Source organism: Hipposideros armiger, unplaced genomic scaffold, assembly GCF_001890085.2.
Source record: "Hipposideros armiger isolate ML-2016 unplaced genomic scaffold, ASM189008v1 scaffold_350, whole genome shotgun sequence".
In the NCBI taxonomy this organism is placed as follows: Eukaryota; Metazoa; Chordata; class Mammalia; order Chiroptera; family Hipposideridae; genus Hipposideros; species Hipposideros armiger.
The window spans coordinates 1,249,632-1,263,957 of NW_017731700.1; the positions used below are offsets into that span (position 1 = coordinate 1,249,632).

Genomic DNA, 14,326 nt, shown 5'->3' on the forward strand with positions numbered 1-14,326 from the left:
GGCTTCTGGACGGCCGCTCACTGCGGCTGCTGGCCGCTCACGCTGGCTGCTGGCTACACACAGCAGCCCATAGCAACCCACTGCCACAGGGTCTGCAGCCTACGCCGTCGCCGGCGACTAATGGCAACCCAGCTCTAGGTTGAGCTGTTGTTCAGCATCTTAGCTGTAGAGGGCAGTGTCACTGGCCCTCGTATGTGGGATCCGATCCGGGGACCTCTGGCATCCCAAGCCAGTTCTTAACCATCGTGCCACTCGGCCGGCCCTAACACAATCATATTTAGATAAATAGCCTATTGAGAACAAACTTTATGGTTCAGCTTTTATTTCAGGTAAGGCAACCCAGTGTATACACTGGTTTTCGGATTTCCAAAATGTCACCAAATTTTAGCCATATATTTCAACAAACAGAAATTCTTGCGAGGAGGAATATAAACATTGAAGCATGCTAAATACATCATATTAGGATGACACATTATGATAAGTGGACATAAATTAATTTGTGGAATCCTGTGAATTTTCTGGCAGTCACCCTTTTTCTAATAATCAGGGAAACAAAGATCTAATAAATTGAAGATGATAAAATCTAAAACCCAGTCTCTTACAGATATTATATATATATATATATATATATATATATATATATATATAGAGAGAGAGAGAGAGAGAGAGACAGAGAGAGAGAGAGACAGAGAGACTCAAAAGAAAAGCTAACACACTGAGGCCTTTATGAAAAATAGCAGCATTTCAGTGGACAGAAGAGAAGGGGGTAAATAGAATCAATCAATCATTAATTATGCATCTAATATGTGCTCAGAATAAGCAAAGGCATGGGGGAAATATGAGCATTCGTTTGACATACTGAGGAGTCCAGACCACTGTTATGGTGAGCCTGTGTTAAGAGACTTTCGTTTATGCACATCCAACAAAGAAAACACATTCGACATCTGATAGAAAGGTAACGTAGTAACATCCTTGATTCCAATGAGGTAGGGGGATATTATAAACTATGTGGATCCATCCTTGTATATTGAGGCAATTTAGTTAATGAAATCATCAAGAGCAGCCTTAAAAGGGAAAGATGTTGGAAAAGGGCAGCACTGAGCGCGAGGTCGTAGTGTTCTGGTTGCCAGGCAGCCACCCTCAGGCCCTCTTTTGTTACCTTGGTGATGTTGGAGAGCTTACCGAAATACTCTTTGAGATAGCATCTGAACTCTCCACATCCTTTTAGCACCAACTAATCACGCCACTTCTTTCTCCTCTTCCCCCACATCTCTACCCACACTGTCATAATCTTATGAATTCAATGAACCTACAAGTATACCTCCAATGCCCAATGTCCAAGGCCAGAGAATGATGCTGATTTGAAAACCCAAGGCAAATAAATGAAAGGGCAGTTAAATAAATGAGAATATCAAACAAGGTTGTTCAAGTAAAAATAACCAAACAAGCCTATTCAAATTAAAAAATGATATATTTGGGGGATAACCCAGGATCTGTCCAACTTTATGTCATGAAAAAAACATTTGCTTGATAGTCAGGAGACCTGGCTAGTGGTTCTGATGCTCTGTTACTTATCACTGTGATCTTGGTCATGTTAGTCCCCTTTTATAGGCCTCAGTTTCTTCACTTGTAATAAAAGGGAGTTGAACTATGGCAGTTGCTTTTAAACTTTTCTGGCCACAAACTACAGTAAGAAAAATATTTTACATCACAACCTAGCATACACATATACACACCAACAAATCTGAAACAAAAATTTTGTGAAGCAGTCCTCATCCTTACATGTGCAACGCACTTCAGCATGTTCTGTTTGATTCTTTTCCATATTTTTAACTGTTGGTTGTAACCTGGTAAATAACTTCATGACTCTATTCATGCCTCACAGCCCACAATTTGAAGAACACTGAACTAGTGGGTATCTAATGGCTCCCTATAGCTCTAGCTTTCTACGATTTTATGTTCTGCCTTTACCTGCCTTTTAGAATAATAGTAACAATAGCTAGCATTTATTGAACTTTTACATTCTCTTGAAAATATCAAGCATTCTGCTGTCTCATAAAATCGACTCTTACTGTTCCCTCTGATTCAAATGCTCTTTCAGAAGATAACCACATACTCACTCCCTCAATTCCTGTAGACCTCTGCTCTGTTCAATCTCTTAATATAGAGCCCTTCCCTAATCACACTCTATATAAAATATTAATATCTGCCTCCTCCGCTCCCTTTTCCCTTATTATGTTTTTTGGTCTCCATAGCAAGACTGTACCTGGCCCAGAGCAGATATTCAAGAAATATGTAAGAATTCAAGAATGAGTAAATTAGTTAAGTATTAATAACGGCAGTTTTTTTCAGCCCAAGCAATGAAAAGAAGCTTGACTAAGGAGCCCGGCTACTGTTATCCCCAATGGCCTAGAACAGTGCTTGCCTCATAGTAGGGACTTCAGAAATAGTGAATAAATAATGATGAAATGGAGAGCAAAGGGAGATTAATATAATCCAAACAAACCTATAACCGTTTTTGAAACGTATTCTTATAACAATTGTTATATTCTGGGTATACTGGCACATCTGGGTATACATAACACATGTTCTATTTTCAATTCTGACTATTTTTATCAGCTTTTTTACTTTACATTCATCCCATACACATTCCTTGTAGTTTAGAAATGCAGTTTCTGAAATTCTATATTCTATTTATGTTAAGCCAGGTATTGTATAAAACATAAGTACATTGTAAGGAGTCTAAAGATAGCTCTTTACCACGCAAGTTCTATAATTTTCTGTTTTCATTTGCACTTAATCACTAATTCACCCACCCTGCACTCAATTATGCTAATGCTAATAGCAATCGCAACTAACATTTATAGAGGACTTTTTGTGCTAGGGACTGTCCTGACGGCTGTGCATATATTATCTTGTTTCCGTCACACTACAGGAGACCAATGTTATCACATTTATGTATATTAACCAACTCTAATTTACTTTCTGTTGCTGGCCCAAGACCAAAACCCCCCAAATCGTGAGCTATGATTGCTCGCACCCCGTTTCTAGCCACTTCCTATTTTCCATTGCCTCTAATACTCTCCTTTCTAGAAGAGCCAGGAGCGATCCTCCCCCTCCCCCTCCTTACGCTTTGGGAACCATGGCAACCAAGGCAGCCAAGGATTTTCCCCGTCTTTTTCCCCCGGCAATCCGGCAGGCACCAGGTCCAAGGACCTGCTATGTAACCACGTGTGTAATGCTTAGTAACCACGCCTCGGAACAGCGCCGACCGAGAGGCGGGGCGAGAGACCAGACTTGCGCGCGGAAGGTTTTTGCCGCTTTGATACAAGCGGCGCCTTTCCAGTCCGCCGGAGCGGAGTAGCGTTCGTCGCTCAAGCGCGCGGTTTCTTAGTCTCTCAGCTTTGGACAGAGCAAACTAGCTTTTGGGTGTGAGGAGGGTACGCAATTTCCCCACAATGTCTGGTGAGTTAGACCAGCCTCAGGCCGGTCCCTCGCACGCTGGGCTGGACCTGCCGAATCCAGAAATAAATCGGGCTGTGGTCCCGGGAGGGGTGATACGAAGGGCCGGTGCCCAAGGGCCAACGTCCTGGATCCAAAAGGTTCTTGAGCAAATAATGGACTCGCCTCTCCAGTGGGTCACCCCCTCGGAGGTGGTGCCTGTCGCTGTGCTGGCGGTCCAAAGGTACCTGTTAGAGGACGAGCCACGCGACACGATACCCAAACCTCCCCTTTACTGCTACGATGTGACGATCTCGGACGGAGTGTACCAGGAGAAGTGCTACCTGGACCCCAGGCTGAACTTTCTCGTATATAAAAATATCCTTAAAGTTGGCATAGAAATGAAAATTTTCAGAGTCTCGTGTCTTTACAACGAGAAAAGGCTAGGCCAGGGGATCCTGTGCATTGATAATGTCCGCTGTGGGGAGACCTTGGACACTATTTCTTTAGAAACTCCCTTCAGAAACAGTGCGCACGAGGAGATACCGGAGAGGCCTTTAAGGGGCGGGAAGAGTCATTACCTAGCCCTGTGGAATAACGAAGATCCGTATGGAGATATCTGGTTAACCAACAAGCAACCTGAGGAATACAATTTTAACAGTAAGTAATTGGAGGGAACGACGGAGATGTTAAAAAATAGTTTTCGGGAGCTTGCGTTATTGGGAAAGGGAACGAAGGTGCTTTGGTATTGTTAATTGGGAGTGATAGTAGACAAAATTTTTCACGAGTGACATAGAGACGGTCCCTTAATAAAATTTGCACAGCCCGTGTCTTGCTTGGATTGTATAAGAAGCCGTTCAGGAAATGTCAGAATACATCTTAAATTTAATCTGGCAAACACACTGGTGTTGCTGTTAATATTCTTCATGTGTTCATTACATGTTTGACTTTAGTGAAATTAATCTTAATGGCATTCCCATTCCAGTTGTGGAAATAGTCCTTTCTGTGTTTGTTGGAAAGTGTATAGGTTTGAATTCGGCGTAAAAGTTGTAAATATTTGTGGTTTTGTTTCTTTTTTAACCTTCTTTCAAAAAAGGATGTTCCGTGATTTATTCCTTAATAATTTACATTAATGAAACCCCATTTTTATGTCTTTGAGTGTAGCAGTTACGTAAATATAGCTTTTTGAGTGGGTGATTTTTTGGGAAGGCTTGGAAATCTCATTTTAAACGTGCAATACTGATTTGAGAAGTTCAATTCTTCTGTATCAGAACTAGGAAGTTAACATGAAAATGCCAGATCGTCATCAGCAACTGCTCTAAAAATATATTTTATCTATAAGAGATGGAAGTAAGGGGAATGATAGTACTATAAGCATGCACGTGTATGGAATGGGGAAGAAATAAAATGCAAAAAGTAAAGCAAAAGTACTGAAGGGAGAAAGATGATAATTTTCTACATTTACTGCTTTTCAGGTTTTTTTTAAAATATATATTGCCGTCATAATGCTAGACCATAGATAATCTTATTATGATGTGTAAGAGCAACTAAATTGAAAGTGAAAAAATAACTACGTCGAAACTATGCAATTAAACTAATATCCAGTTGTAAGGGAAAAAAGATGTTCTAGAAATGTGTAACCAAGGATGGTTTAAAGAACTTAAGCTTTAAAAGCAAGATAGTCATTTCAGGGATGAAATAATGGAACGATTTTTTTTTTATTTCAAGCGTGGAATAAGGCAACAGTGCATTACCACTCTGTGTTGATCATTTTTATTTTTAGATATATAAATGAAAATGTGGTGCTCTAGAAGAATTAAGAGGGGAATACTAATTTGTAAAAATATATTTCACTTTTCTGGTTATGAAAGTAATATATATTCATTATTGAAACCATATTTTTATTACAAAAGGCAATGACCATATGCTAAAAATCCAAAAGTTTAAAATATATTGTATTAAAAATATAAGACCCAAGTGTAGTAAAATTTTGATGACAAAATCTAGAAGTGAGTATACTGGTGTTCATTCTGTGTTTGAAATTTTTAATAATAAAATGTTGAGGTGGAGTGAAACACTCCTTTACCTCCTCTTATGCCTTCAGCTGTCTTCTCAAAACTCCAAATTGTCTTCCATTTGGTGTGTATCTCTGAAAAAAAAAAAGAATTATATGGTGTTGCCTGATTTACTATTTCCACTTGTCTTAAGCATCTTTAATGTACATCTGTTCACACACTCTTCATGGTATGGATGTACGATGATTTATGTAATCATTCCCTTGTGAATAGGTAATTTGTAATTTTAGGCAGTTATTGTTTTTTCTGTTTTAGATTCAGGGCTGAACATCATTAGGATATACACATATTTGCTCACTATGTTTAAGTATTTCTGTTGAATGGATGGATTCCTAGAAGTGTAATTGCTGGTTTAAAGAGAATTTTAATTTTTTACTGTAATGGATATTGACAAATCATTTTCTGAAAAGTTTGTACTAGTTTACATTCCAATGGGAAAAAAATATATATCCATTTTCTCATATTGTACTATTTTTAAATTTTATCTTGTTACTTTTCCTAACTAATTTATAGGATTTCTTTACTAATGGGTTTTAAGGTTTTGTCTGCTATATATTATAAATTATTTTCTTATACTCTGTCCCCTTTCTCTTATCTTTGTTTATAGTATATTTTTGTGCTTTTAAAACTTTTCTATTAAGGTATAAAGTGAACATAGTAAAGTGACAAAGTCTTAAAAATACAGCTTGATACATTTTTCATATATATATCTATAGATCTATAGATATACATATATCTATATATCTGTAGATAGATTTTACATCTATAATCTATCTATCTATCTATCTATCTAACCATCCCCCCAGATCAAGACATATAATATTTCATGCACCCCCGAAGACTCCCTCATGCATTCTCCTGGTCAGTACTCTACTCCAAAGGTAACCAATATTGTGATTTCAAAGATGGTTTTTTGAAATGGACGTTACGTTATGCCACTCTCCCACCTGAATCTCCCCAGTGGCGCCCCATTGCACCTAGAGGACAGTCCAGACCTCCTCCTGGGATCCACAGGGCCCGACATCTGTAAGAGCCAGTTAGTAAATTGTTTTGTCTTTGTCAACACAGGGTCTCTGTCACAGCTATTGACTCTGCCATTGTATTGCAAAAGCTGCCATAGGCAATATTTAAATGAATGGATTTAGCTGTGTTAAGATAACTTTATTTACAAAAACAGACCACCAGGCAGATTTGGCTCAGGGGCATTAGTTTACAGAGCCCCGCCCTACAGAATCCCCTTACTCACCTCTTGAACTTCATTTCTAACCTCTCTCCTCCATCATTTTGTTTCAGCAATACCAGCCTTCTTTTTGATCCTCAAACCTTCAACTTCTACCCTGCCTCAGGTGCTTTGCTCCTGTTTTTTCCTCTTTCTGGAAAACTCCCCATCCTCAGGATTCAGCGCAAATATATTAAAAAATATTACAAGAACGTTATTTAAATGTGTATTCCCTACCTATTTATTGTTATTACACCACCTTGCACATTCTCTTCATAGAATTGATAATACTCTGAAATTATTTTGTTTGTTTTCTTCCTCCACCCACTAGTTTATAAGATCCATGAGGGCAAAGGCTCTTGGTTTTTACTTTTGTGGGCCACTTCCCCTATACCCAGAACGATGTCTGGCACACAGTAGGCATTCAGTAAATGTTTATTGAATAAAATAATGAATGAAATTAGTTACATTAATGGATTTTCTAATGTTGAAACACTACTTGATCATGGTTATTATTTTTTATCTGTATATTCAAGTGAATTTGGTTATTGAATTTTGTTATTTTTTTAGGGGGGGGTATATCAGCCCAATTTTGATATCAGGTTAATTACTATTAGCCTCGTAGAATGAGTTAGGAAACTTGCTCATTCTTCTGTGTCTACAGAGATCATGTGTTCATTGAATGTTTGGTAGAATTAACCCCTGAAAGTATTTGAATCTGGGGCCATGGGCAAGGACTGGGCTTGGGCGAATGACTCCTTATCAATTTCTTGTAGGAAAAGTAATGAAACCAATTATGCTGTTTGAGTCATTTTTGAGAGTTTATATTTCACTAGGAAATCCCATTTCACCTAGATTTCAAGGTTGTATACAGCAGTCTATATTCTTTAATCTGTCTTATTGGTTATGTCTCCTTTTACATTTTTTTTTTTTAGCTGAGCCATCCTGCCACCTGTTGGCATCTCAGCGGCAGCTCAGCTCAGGCCAGGCATTGAACTGCTGTTGCTCAGAGCTCACACTCTTGAGCGAGCTCTTAACCAACTGAGCCACTCGGCCAGCCCTCCCCTTTTACATTCTTGATTTTTTGTATTCACCTTCTTTCATGATCAGCTTTGCCGGAAGTTTGTCTATTTTATTGATATTTAAAAACAAATCCTTGGCTTTACTAATTGAGAAGTCTATAGTGGTGAGAAATTTTCTACTTCATTTCTATCATCTTTGATTCCTTTATTTCCTTTGTTCATTATGTTTTTGTGCTACCTTCTTGGGCTGAATGTGTGGTTCATTTATTTCCTGGTTTATTTCTTCTAAAAGCTTTTAAAACTGAAATTTCCCATGAGTACTGCTTTGGCTGTATCCCCCAGGTTTTGAAGTGTAGAGATTTTATTGTTACTCATTAGTCATAGTTTCTGATTTTAAATTTGAGTTCCTACTTAACCCCCAGAAGTTTAGAAAGAACTTCCTTGTTAGATATGAAGTTCCTTATTATATCAAGTTTTAAAATTTTAATTAAAATATTTCATATTCTTATTTTTGATATATATATATATATATATATATATGATTTGCCCATTTCTCTGAGAGAAATATTGGCTTCTCTTTATGATGCTGGTTTTTTTCATTTCTCCTTATATTTCTAAATGTTTTTGATTTAGCTGTTGCTATACATGTATAAAGTTTTATAAGTTATTAATGTATTGCTGATGGATTTTCCTCTTTATAAATATGGAATTTCTCTGTCCCTTTTTGCCTTGAATTATATTTTGTCTGATGATAGTCTTTACCATTTTTGCTGCCTTTTAGTTAGCATTTAGGGCAATGGTTCTCTAACATGAGTGGGCATCCGTATCACCTCAAAAGTGTTTTAAAATGCAGATCGCTGGGCCCCACCACCAGGTTCTGATTCAGTAGGTCTGTGATGGGGCCCTAGAATTTACATCTCTAACAAGTTACTGGTGGTAATGATGCTGCTGTTGCAAAGGCCACACTCTGAGAATCGCTGACCTAGTGTGTGCATCTTTTCCCATCCCTTTATTTCTATTTTATGTTAGGTTTGTCTGTTTTAAGAAACATATAGCTAAAATGTTGCTTTTTGACACAAACCAATTATTTTTCTTTTAAAAGATGAATTTAATGCAATTAAATTTATTGTGTTAGTGATGTTTGTACCTGATTTTGCAATCCTACTTTATATTTACTATTATGTCATGCTTTTTTTTTAACTTTTGCTGAATTTAAATATTTTTTCCACTAGTGCTTTAGAAGGTATACGTTATATTTGTATTCTTATAGTGGTTACCCCTATTTTTTTAACAAAATTATTTAAACTTACATTTTTGTGTCAATCTCTAGAATTATTCAGAATTTATAATATTCTCCTCCTGATTAAGACAGGATGTTTAGGAATCTGCTTGGTCGTGATGAAATGTGGCATACTGCTATATGGAATTTGAGTGTTTTATTTAGGATTTGTGCCATCACAAATGATTTGAGTTTATAGTTTTATGTACTATTTCTGTCATAGGTTTTCATGATTTATTTAAGTTTATAAAATGAATTGGTACAATTTCTGTGTTTTTCTGTGTTTTAGGACAACTTATATTTAAGAGAAAGAGCTATTCTTTAAAAGTTGTTACAATTTTCTTATAAAACCATGTGAATCTGGGCCATTTTTAGAGGTCATTATTTATGTACTTTTTCATTTTCTACCATGGTTATTGGCCTATTCCAGTTTTATTCTGTTTCTTAAGGGAATACTGGTAATTAATATTTTCCTAGGGAATTATATATTTCATTGATATTCTAAAGTTTAGTGAATTTTAGTGAAGAAACTTAGTGAAGTTTAGTTTTAAATTTTTTCTCTATGTTTATAGTTGATCACATTTTAAACATTATATTTTTGTTTTCTTTCTTTGTGATTGCACTTGTCGAAGTCTACCTTTTAATTCCCTTTTCCAGGGAATTGGATTTACCAGTGCTAATGTTTTCTATTTTTTTTCAGCTCTTATCTTTATTCCTTTTTGTATTCCTTACGTTTATTCTTTTGCAACACTTTTTTTTCAATATGTGGTTCAACGACCACAAAGGGTGTTCTCCGGAGACCTTTTCAGGAAATTCACATCAAATCTATTTTCATAATAACAATACTAACGTCTTATTTACCTTTTTTTTACTCTCATTCTCTCAAAAGTATATAGTGGAGTTTTGCAGAGACTACATGACATGTGACATTGACACAGACAGAATGACCAAGAAAATATGAGTATCCAGCTGTGTTCTACTAAGCTAGAGTCTAAAGAGATTTGCAGAAATGTGTAACAATGACATTTTTCTCAATACATTTTTTGTTTTGGAAAATACAGTCATTTTTTCAAAAATTCATATGTATATTATACATAATAGGTTTATTGTTATTTTAAGGAGATTAATGAATAATTTTTATTTCTTAGTTTTACTTTATAATATGGTAAATATTGATAGATATTATTCATATAAGCAAAGGCTTTTGAGGTCTTCAGTAATTTTTAAGAATGTAAAATGGTTCTGAGACCCAAAAGTTTGAGAATCACTGTTCTATTGCTTATTATCTTTATATATTGAATATCTAGTTTATTTCCATTTTTTCTTTTGAAAATGAATATACTTATTTTGATGAATTTAAACCTTCCTCATTGTCTATGTATAGTCTGTAATTTCTTTTTGGATTTGAGAAATATGTATATTTTATAAAGTTTGTGAGTTAAAAACCTAAACTGGGAAAATGTTAACCAGCCACATGTCTGATCACAACTAACTAACTCTCTGGACTGAGAAACAGTGGCTGTTAGAATTCTGGTTTTACAAAACCATGTAGCTCTTGAATTTATTCCAGCCAGTAAGGGAGGTATATGTGCCTTCATTTGTCAAGAATGTTCCACATACACTCCAGGTAATTCAGAGCCGATCCACAATTTGAGCATATTAAAATGAAAATCACTTAATTATATCAGATCAGATATTAGGACCTATGATCCTAGGCTAGTAATGTATTGGGAGAATCCGGAAGGAAAATTATACTAGATAGCATAATACTAAAAATAGTGGGGTTTTTTAATGGTACAGGTAGGATGATAAAATACCATTTAAATTCTTATTATAAAGAAATTATGAATATGGTTTTCATGCCAAAATGTTCAATAGGTGATACATTATGTAAATAAAAATGGAAGTAGAGCATGCCTTAGCAAAACAAATATTGGAACAAATAAAAATTCAGGTTTTAAAAGTTGGGACTGTGGTCTATGAGAGAGCAAAATATGGAGAGAATTGCAAGTGGAACCCTTCTTAACCCAAGGAAGAATAAAATCAGAAATACAAGTTAATCTTTTAAAGGTGGTGAATAGTTTTTAAGCAGTTCTTGTACTTACTAGCAGGCTTGGAGATTAAAACATTTCAAAGTAAATGATATGGCATATAAGTGCTATATAGAAAAATAAAATGGGATGTGAGAAAAGTAAAGGGATCAGTTTTCAATAGGATCGTTAAGGATGACATCACTGAGAAAGTGACCTTTGAGCAAAACTTGGGAGAGGAGGAAGGAAGTCACTTGGGTATCTAAGAGGAAGACATTCCAGACAGGGTGGGTAGCAAGTGCAAAGACCCTGATACAGGACCATGTCTGGCATTCTTGGGAAAGACAGAACTTACGTATATGAGACTAAGGTGAGGGAAATACAAAAATATATCATAAAACAATTATATTAGTTAGGTATGTGAGTGCTTAGTAGTAGGAAAATAATCCATGGCGTTGAGTGTTTTCTACAAAAAATGGAGGTGAGTTTAGATCGTCTTCTAGGAAGTAATTACACAGTTTGACAGGGTGGAGGGCATTCTAGATAGAACAGTGTGTTAGTTAATGCAGGTATGTATCTATGTTCCAGGCACATAGTAAGTCATATATATTAGCTATTATTATTAGGGATAGTGTGTATTACTAAGTTTGATAAGTGAGAAGAAATAAAACTGGCTGAGCTGGCAAAAACGTGTTACTTTGGGTATGATCTGGCTACCATTTTTAACCATTAAAATAGAATTTTGACATTACCATGACATACTAAGGAATTTTTTTTTCTCTTTTGTATTATAGATACCAAAATAATTTCCCTTTCTCACCTTGAAATGACCTGGAATAACAGAAGGAATTTTCCTGCTTTGCTTGTGAGAATCTTGCATAAATCAAGACTGCGATATTATGGAAAACCTGATAAAAACATGATTGAGCCATACCAGGTATAAGTAATGATAAAATATTATAAGTTAATTTAACAATAATAGATTATAACTTACAGACATGACGCCATATTAGGAAAATTTATGTTTAAATAACATATGTTCAACTTAATAATTTAAAAAATGTACATAAATGTATATTTCAAGGTATTTTTCTATGTAATTTCTTATACAAAAATGAAATCTTTCTATATTGGCCACTTTTAATTACCTGATTCAACTGGTCTCCTTCACACCTTTTTATATTTCTTCAACCTTTTCTTCTCTCTTGTGCTTTCTACACCAGCATATAAACATATTCTAGTCTTCCATTTTAATAAAGGAAAATAAATATCCTTTGACCTCAGGACTCCTCTATTCCCTCTCTCCTTCTCTTCAGGCAAGTCCTTGAAGTAGTCTACACTAGCTGTTTTCGCTTTCTTGCCTCCCATTTACTCCTCAGCACAATTAGTTTGACGTTTTTCTTCAACTGGTTGGTCACTCACTAGAGACCTTCTAATTGTAAAATCTATCTGACACCTTTCTGTTATCTCGACTCTAATGTGCCATATAATGCTGATGAGAACTTTCTTATTTTTTTTTTTACTTTACATTTTACTGTATTTTCATGTGTTATCAAGAATTATTTTGGGTGTTTTATTAAGCTTTTACTATAAAAGTTATGTATTAGGGAATTTGGAAAATGTGGAAAGCTATATAAACAAGGCTGATAAATAATATCACCCCAAATTGTACCAATCAGAGAGAGCCACTGTTAACATTATAGTGTGTTTTATTGTCTTTTTTGTGTATATATCATATATCTACAACATTTATCATATATGTGCAAATATCTGTAATATCACATTGTATATATCACACCCATCTGTATATGTATGCATGTCGTCTTTCATATGACTTTGTATGTCATATATTAAGTTACCTTACAAATTATCAATCATATAGTACATAAAATTTTGTATCACTTAACATTTTTTAAAGTATTTTCTCATATCACTGAAAATTCTTCATTCATGACTTTTCATAGTTATAGATTCAATCATACAATATCATAAATTATTTAGTCATTCCACTATAGTTTTACTTCCTCATTCTTAAAATTTTAACATCCTGTACATAAAAGTAACAAATATGTATGTTTTTTCACTCTTTTTTTTAGACCTTTTTGGAAGTTGCTGACAGTTCAGGCACTGTGTCAGTGATTATGTGGAATGCCCTATGTCCTGAGTGGTATAAAAGTTTGCGGGTTGGCTTAGTTCTTCTGCTTCAAGATTATTCTGTTAAAAAGAGTTATCCATTGAGGCTGCAGCCTCTCCCTGTGGATCCACAGATCAAACTAATTTCTACTATGGGTTAAGTATTCAATGAATTTGTTCTTTTATAGCTATTTTGTTTGTATACATTTGCAAAGCACCATATCAGCCAAAGGCTCTTAAAAATTACTGAAACTGTTAGCACCTGACAAACCTTTAAATTCCTGTATCTATAAAATTTTCAAGCAATCATTTAATGAATATACTTATTATTGTATTTATTAAGAAAAATTATCTGATATACTTGTTGATTAATGAATGAGCTCCACTTGAGGTATGCTTATTTTTATTATTTTTTATTTTTGTATTATAATATTAAGTTAATGACTTAAATATAGTTTTCTGTTACTACAAGCTATTATTCTTTTTTTAATTAAAGTTTATTGGGGAGACAGTTGTTAGTAAAGTTACATAGGTTTCAGGTGTACAATTCTGTAATATGTCATCTATATATATCACATTGTGTGTTCACCACACAGAGTCAGTTCTCCTTCCATCACCATATATTTGATCCCTTTTACCTTCATCTACCACTTCCCTCCCCCCACCCTCTGGTAACCACTAAATTGTTGTCTGTGTCTATGAGTTTTGTTTCTTCATTTGCTTGTCTCGTTCCTTTATTGTTTTCAGTTTTATATCCCACATATTAGTGAAATCATATGGTTCTCGACTTTTTCTGTCTGACTTATTTCGCTTAGCATAATAATCTCAAGATCAATCCATGTTGTCACAATGGCACTATTTCATCTTTACTTATGGCAGAATAGTATCCCATTGTGTATATATACCACATCTACTACGAGCTATTAAAAGGGCTTTTGTCAACATTTTATTTTGAAATAATTTCAAACTTACATAAAAGTTAAACGAGCAGTATAAAAAACTCCTACATACCCTTTATACAGATTCAACCATTGTTAACATTTACCTTTGCTTCCTCCCTCTCTCTCTCCCTCTCTCTCTCCCTCTCTCCCTCTCTCCCTCTCCCTCTCCCTCTCCCTCTCCCTCTC

At 35.2% G+C, this 14,326-nt stretch overlaps 1 protein-coding gene across 1 annotated transcript in view; it reads left to right on the forward strand.

The window, feature by feature from the left end:
• Positions 1–3,321: 3,321 nt before the first annotated feature.
• The window catches only part of RADX (RPA1 related single stranded DNA binding protein, X-linked), a 68,143-nt gene continuing 57,138 nt past the window's right edge, over positions 3,322–14,326 (forward strand). Inside the window, exons 1-3 of the mRNA XM_019661489.1 lie at positions 3,322–4,101; positions 11,861–12,003; positions 13,163–13,355. Coding sequence (XP_019517034.1) covers positions 3,459–4,101; positions 11,861–12,003; positions 13,163–13,355 — 979 coding nt within the window. The 5' untranslated portion in view covers positions 3,322–3,458. The remainder of the gene's footprint in view (positions 4,102–11,860; positions 12,004–13,162; positions 13,356–14,326) is intronic.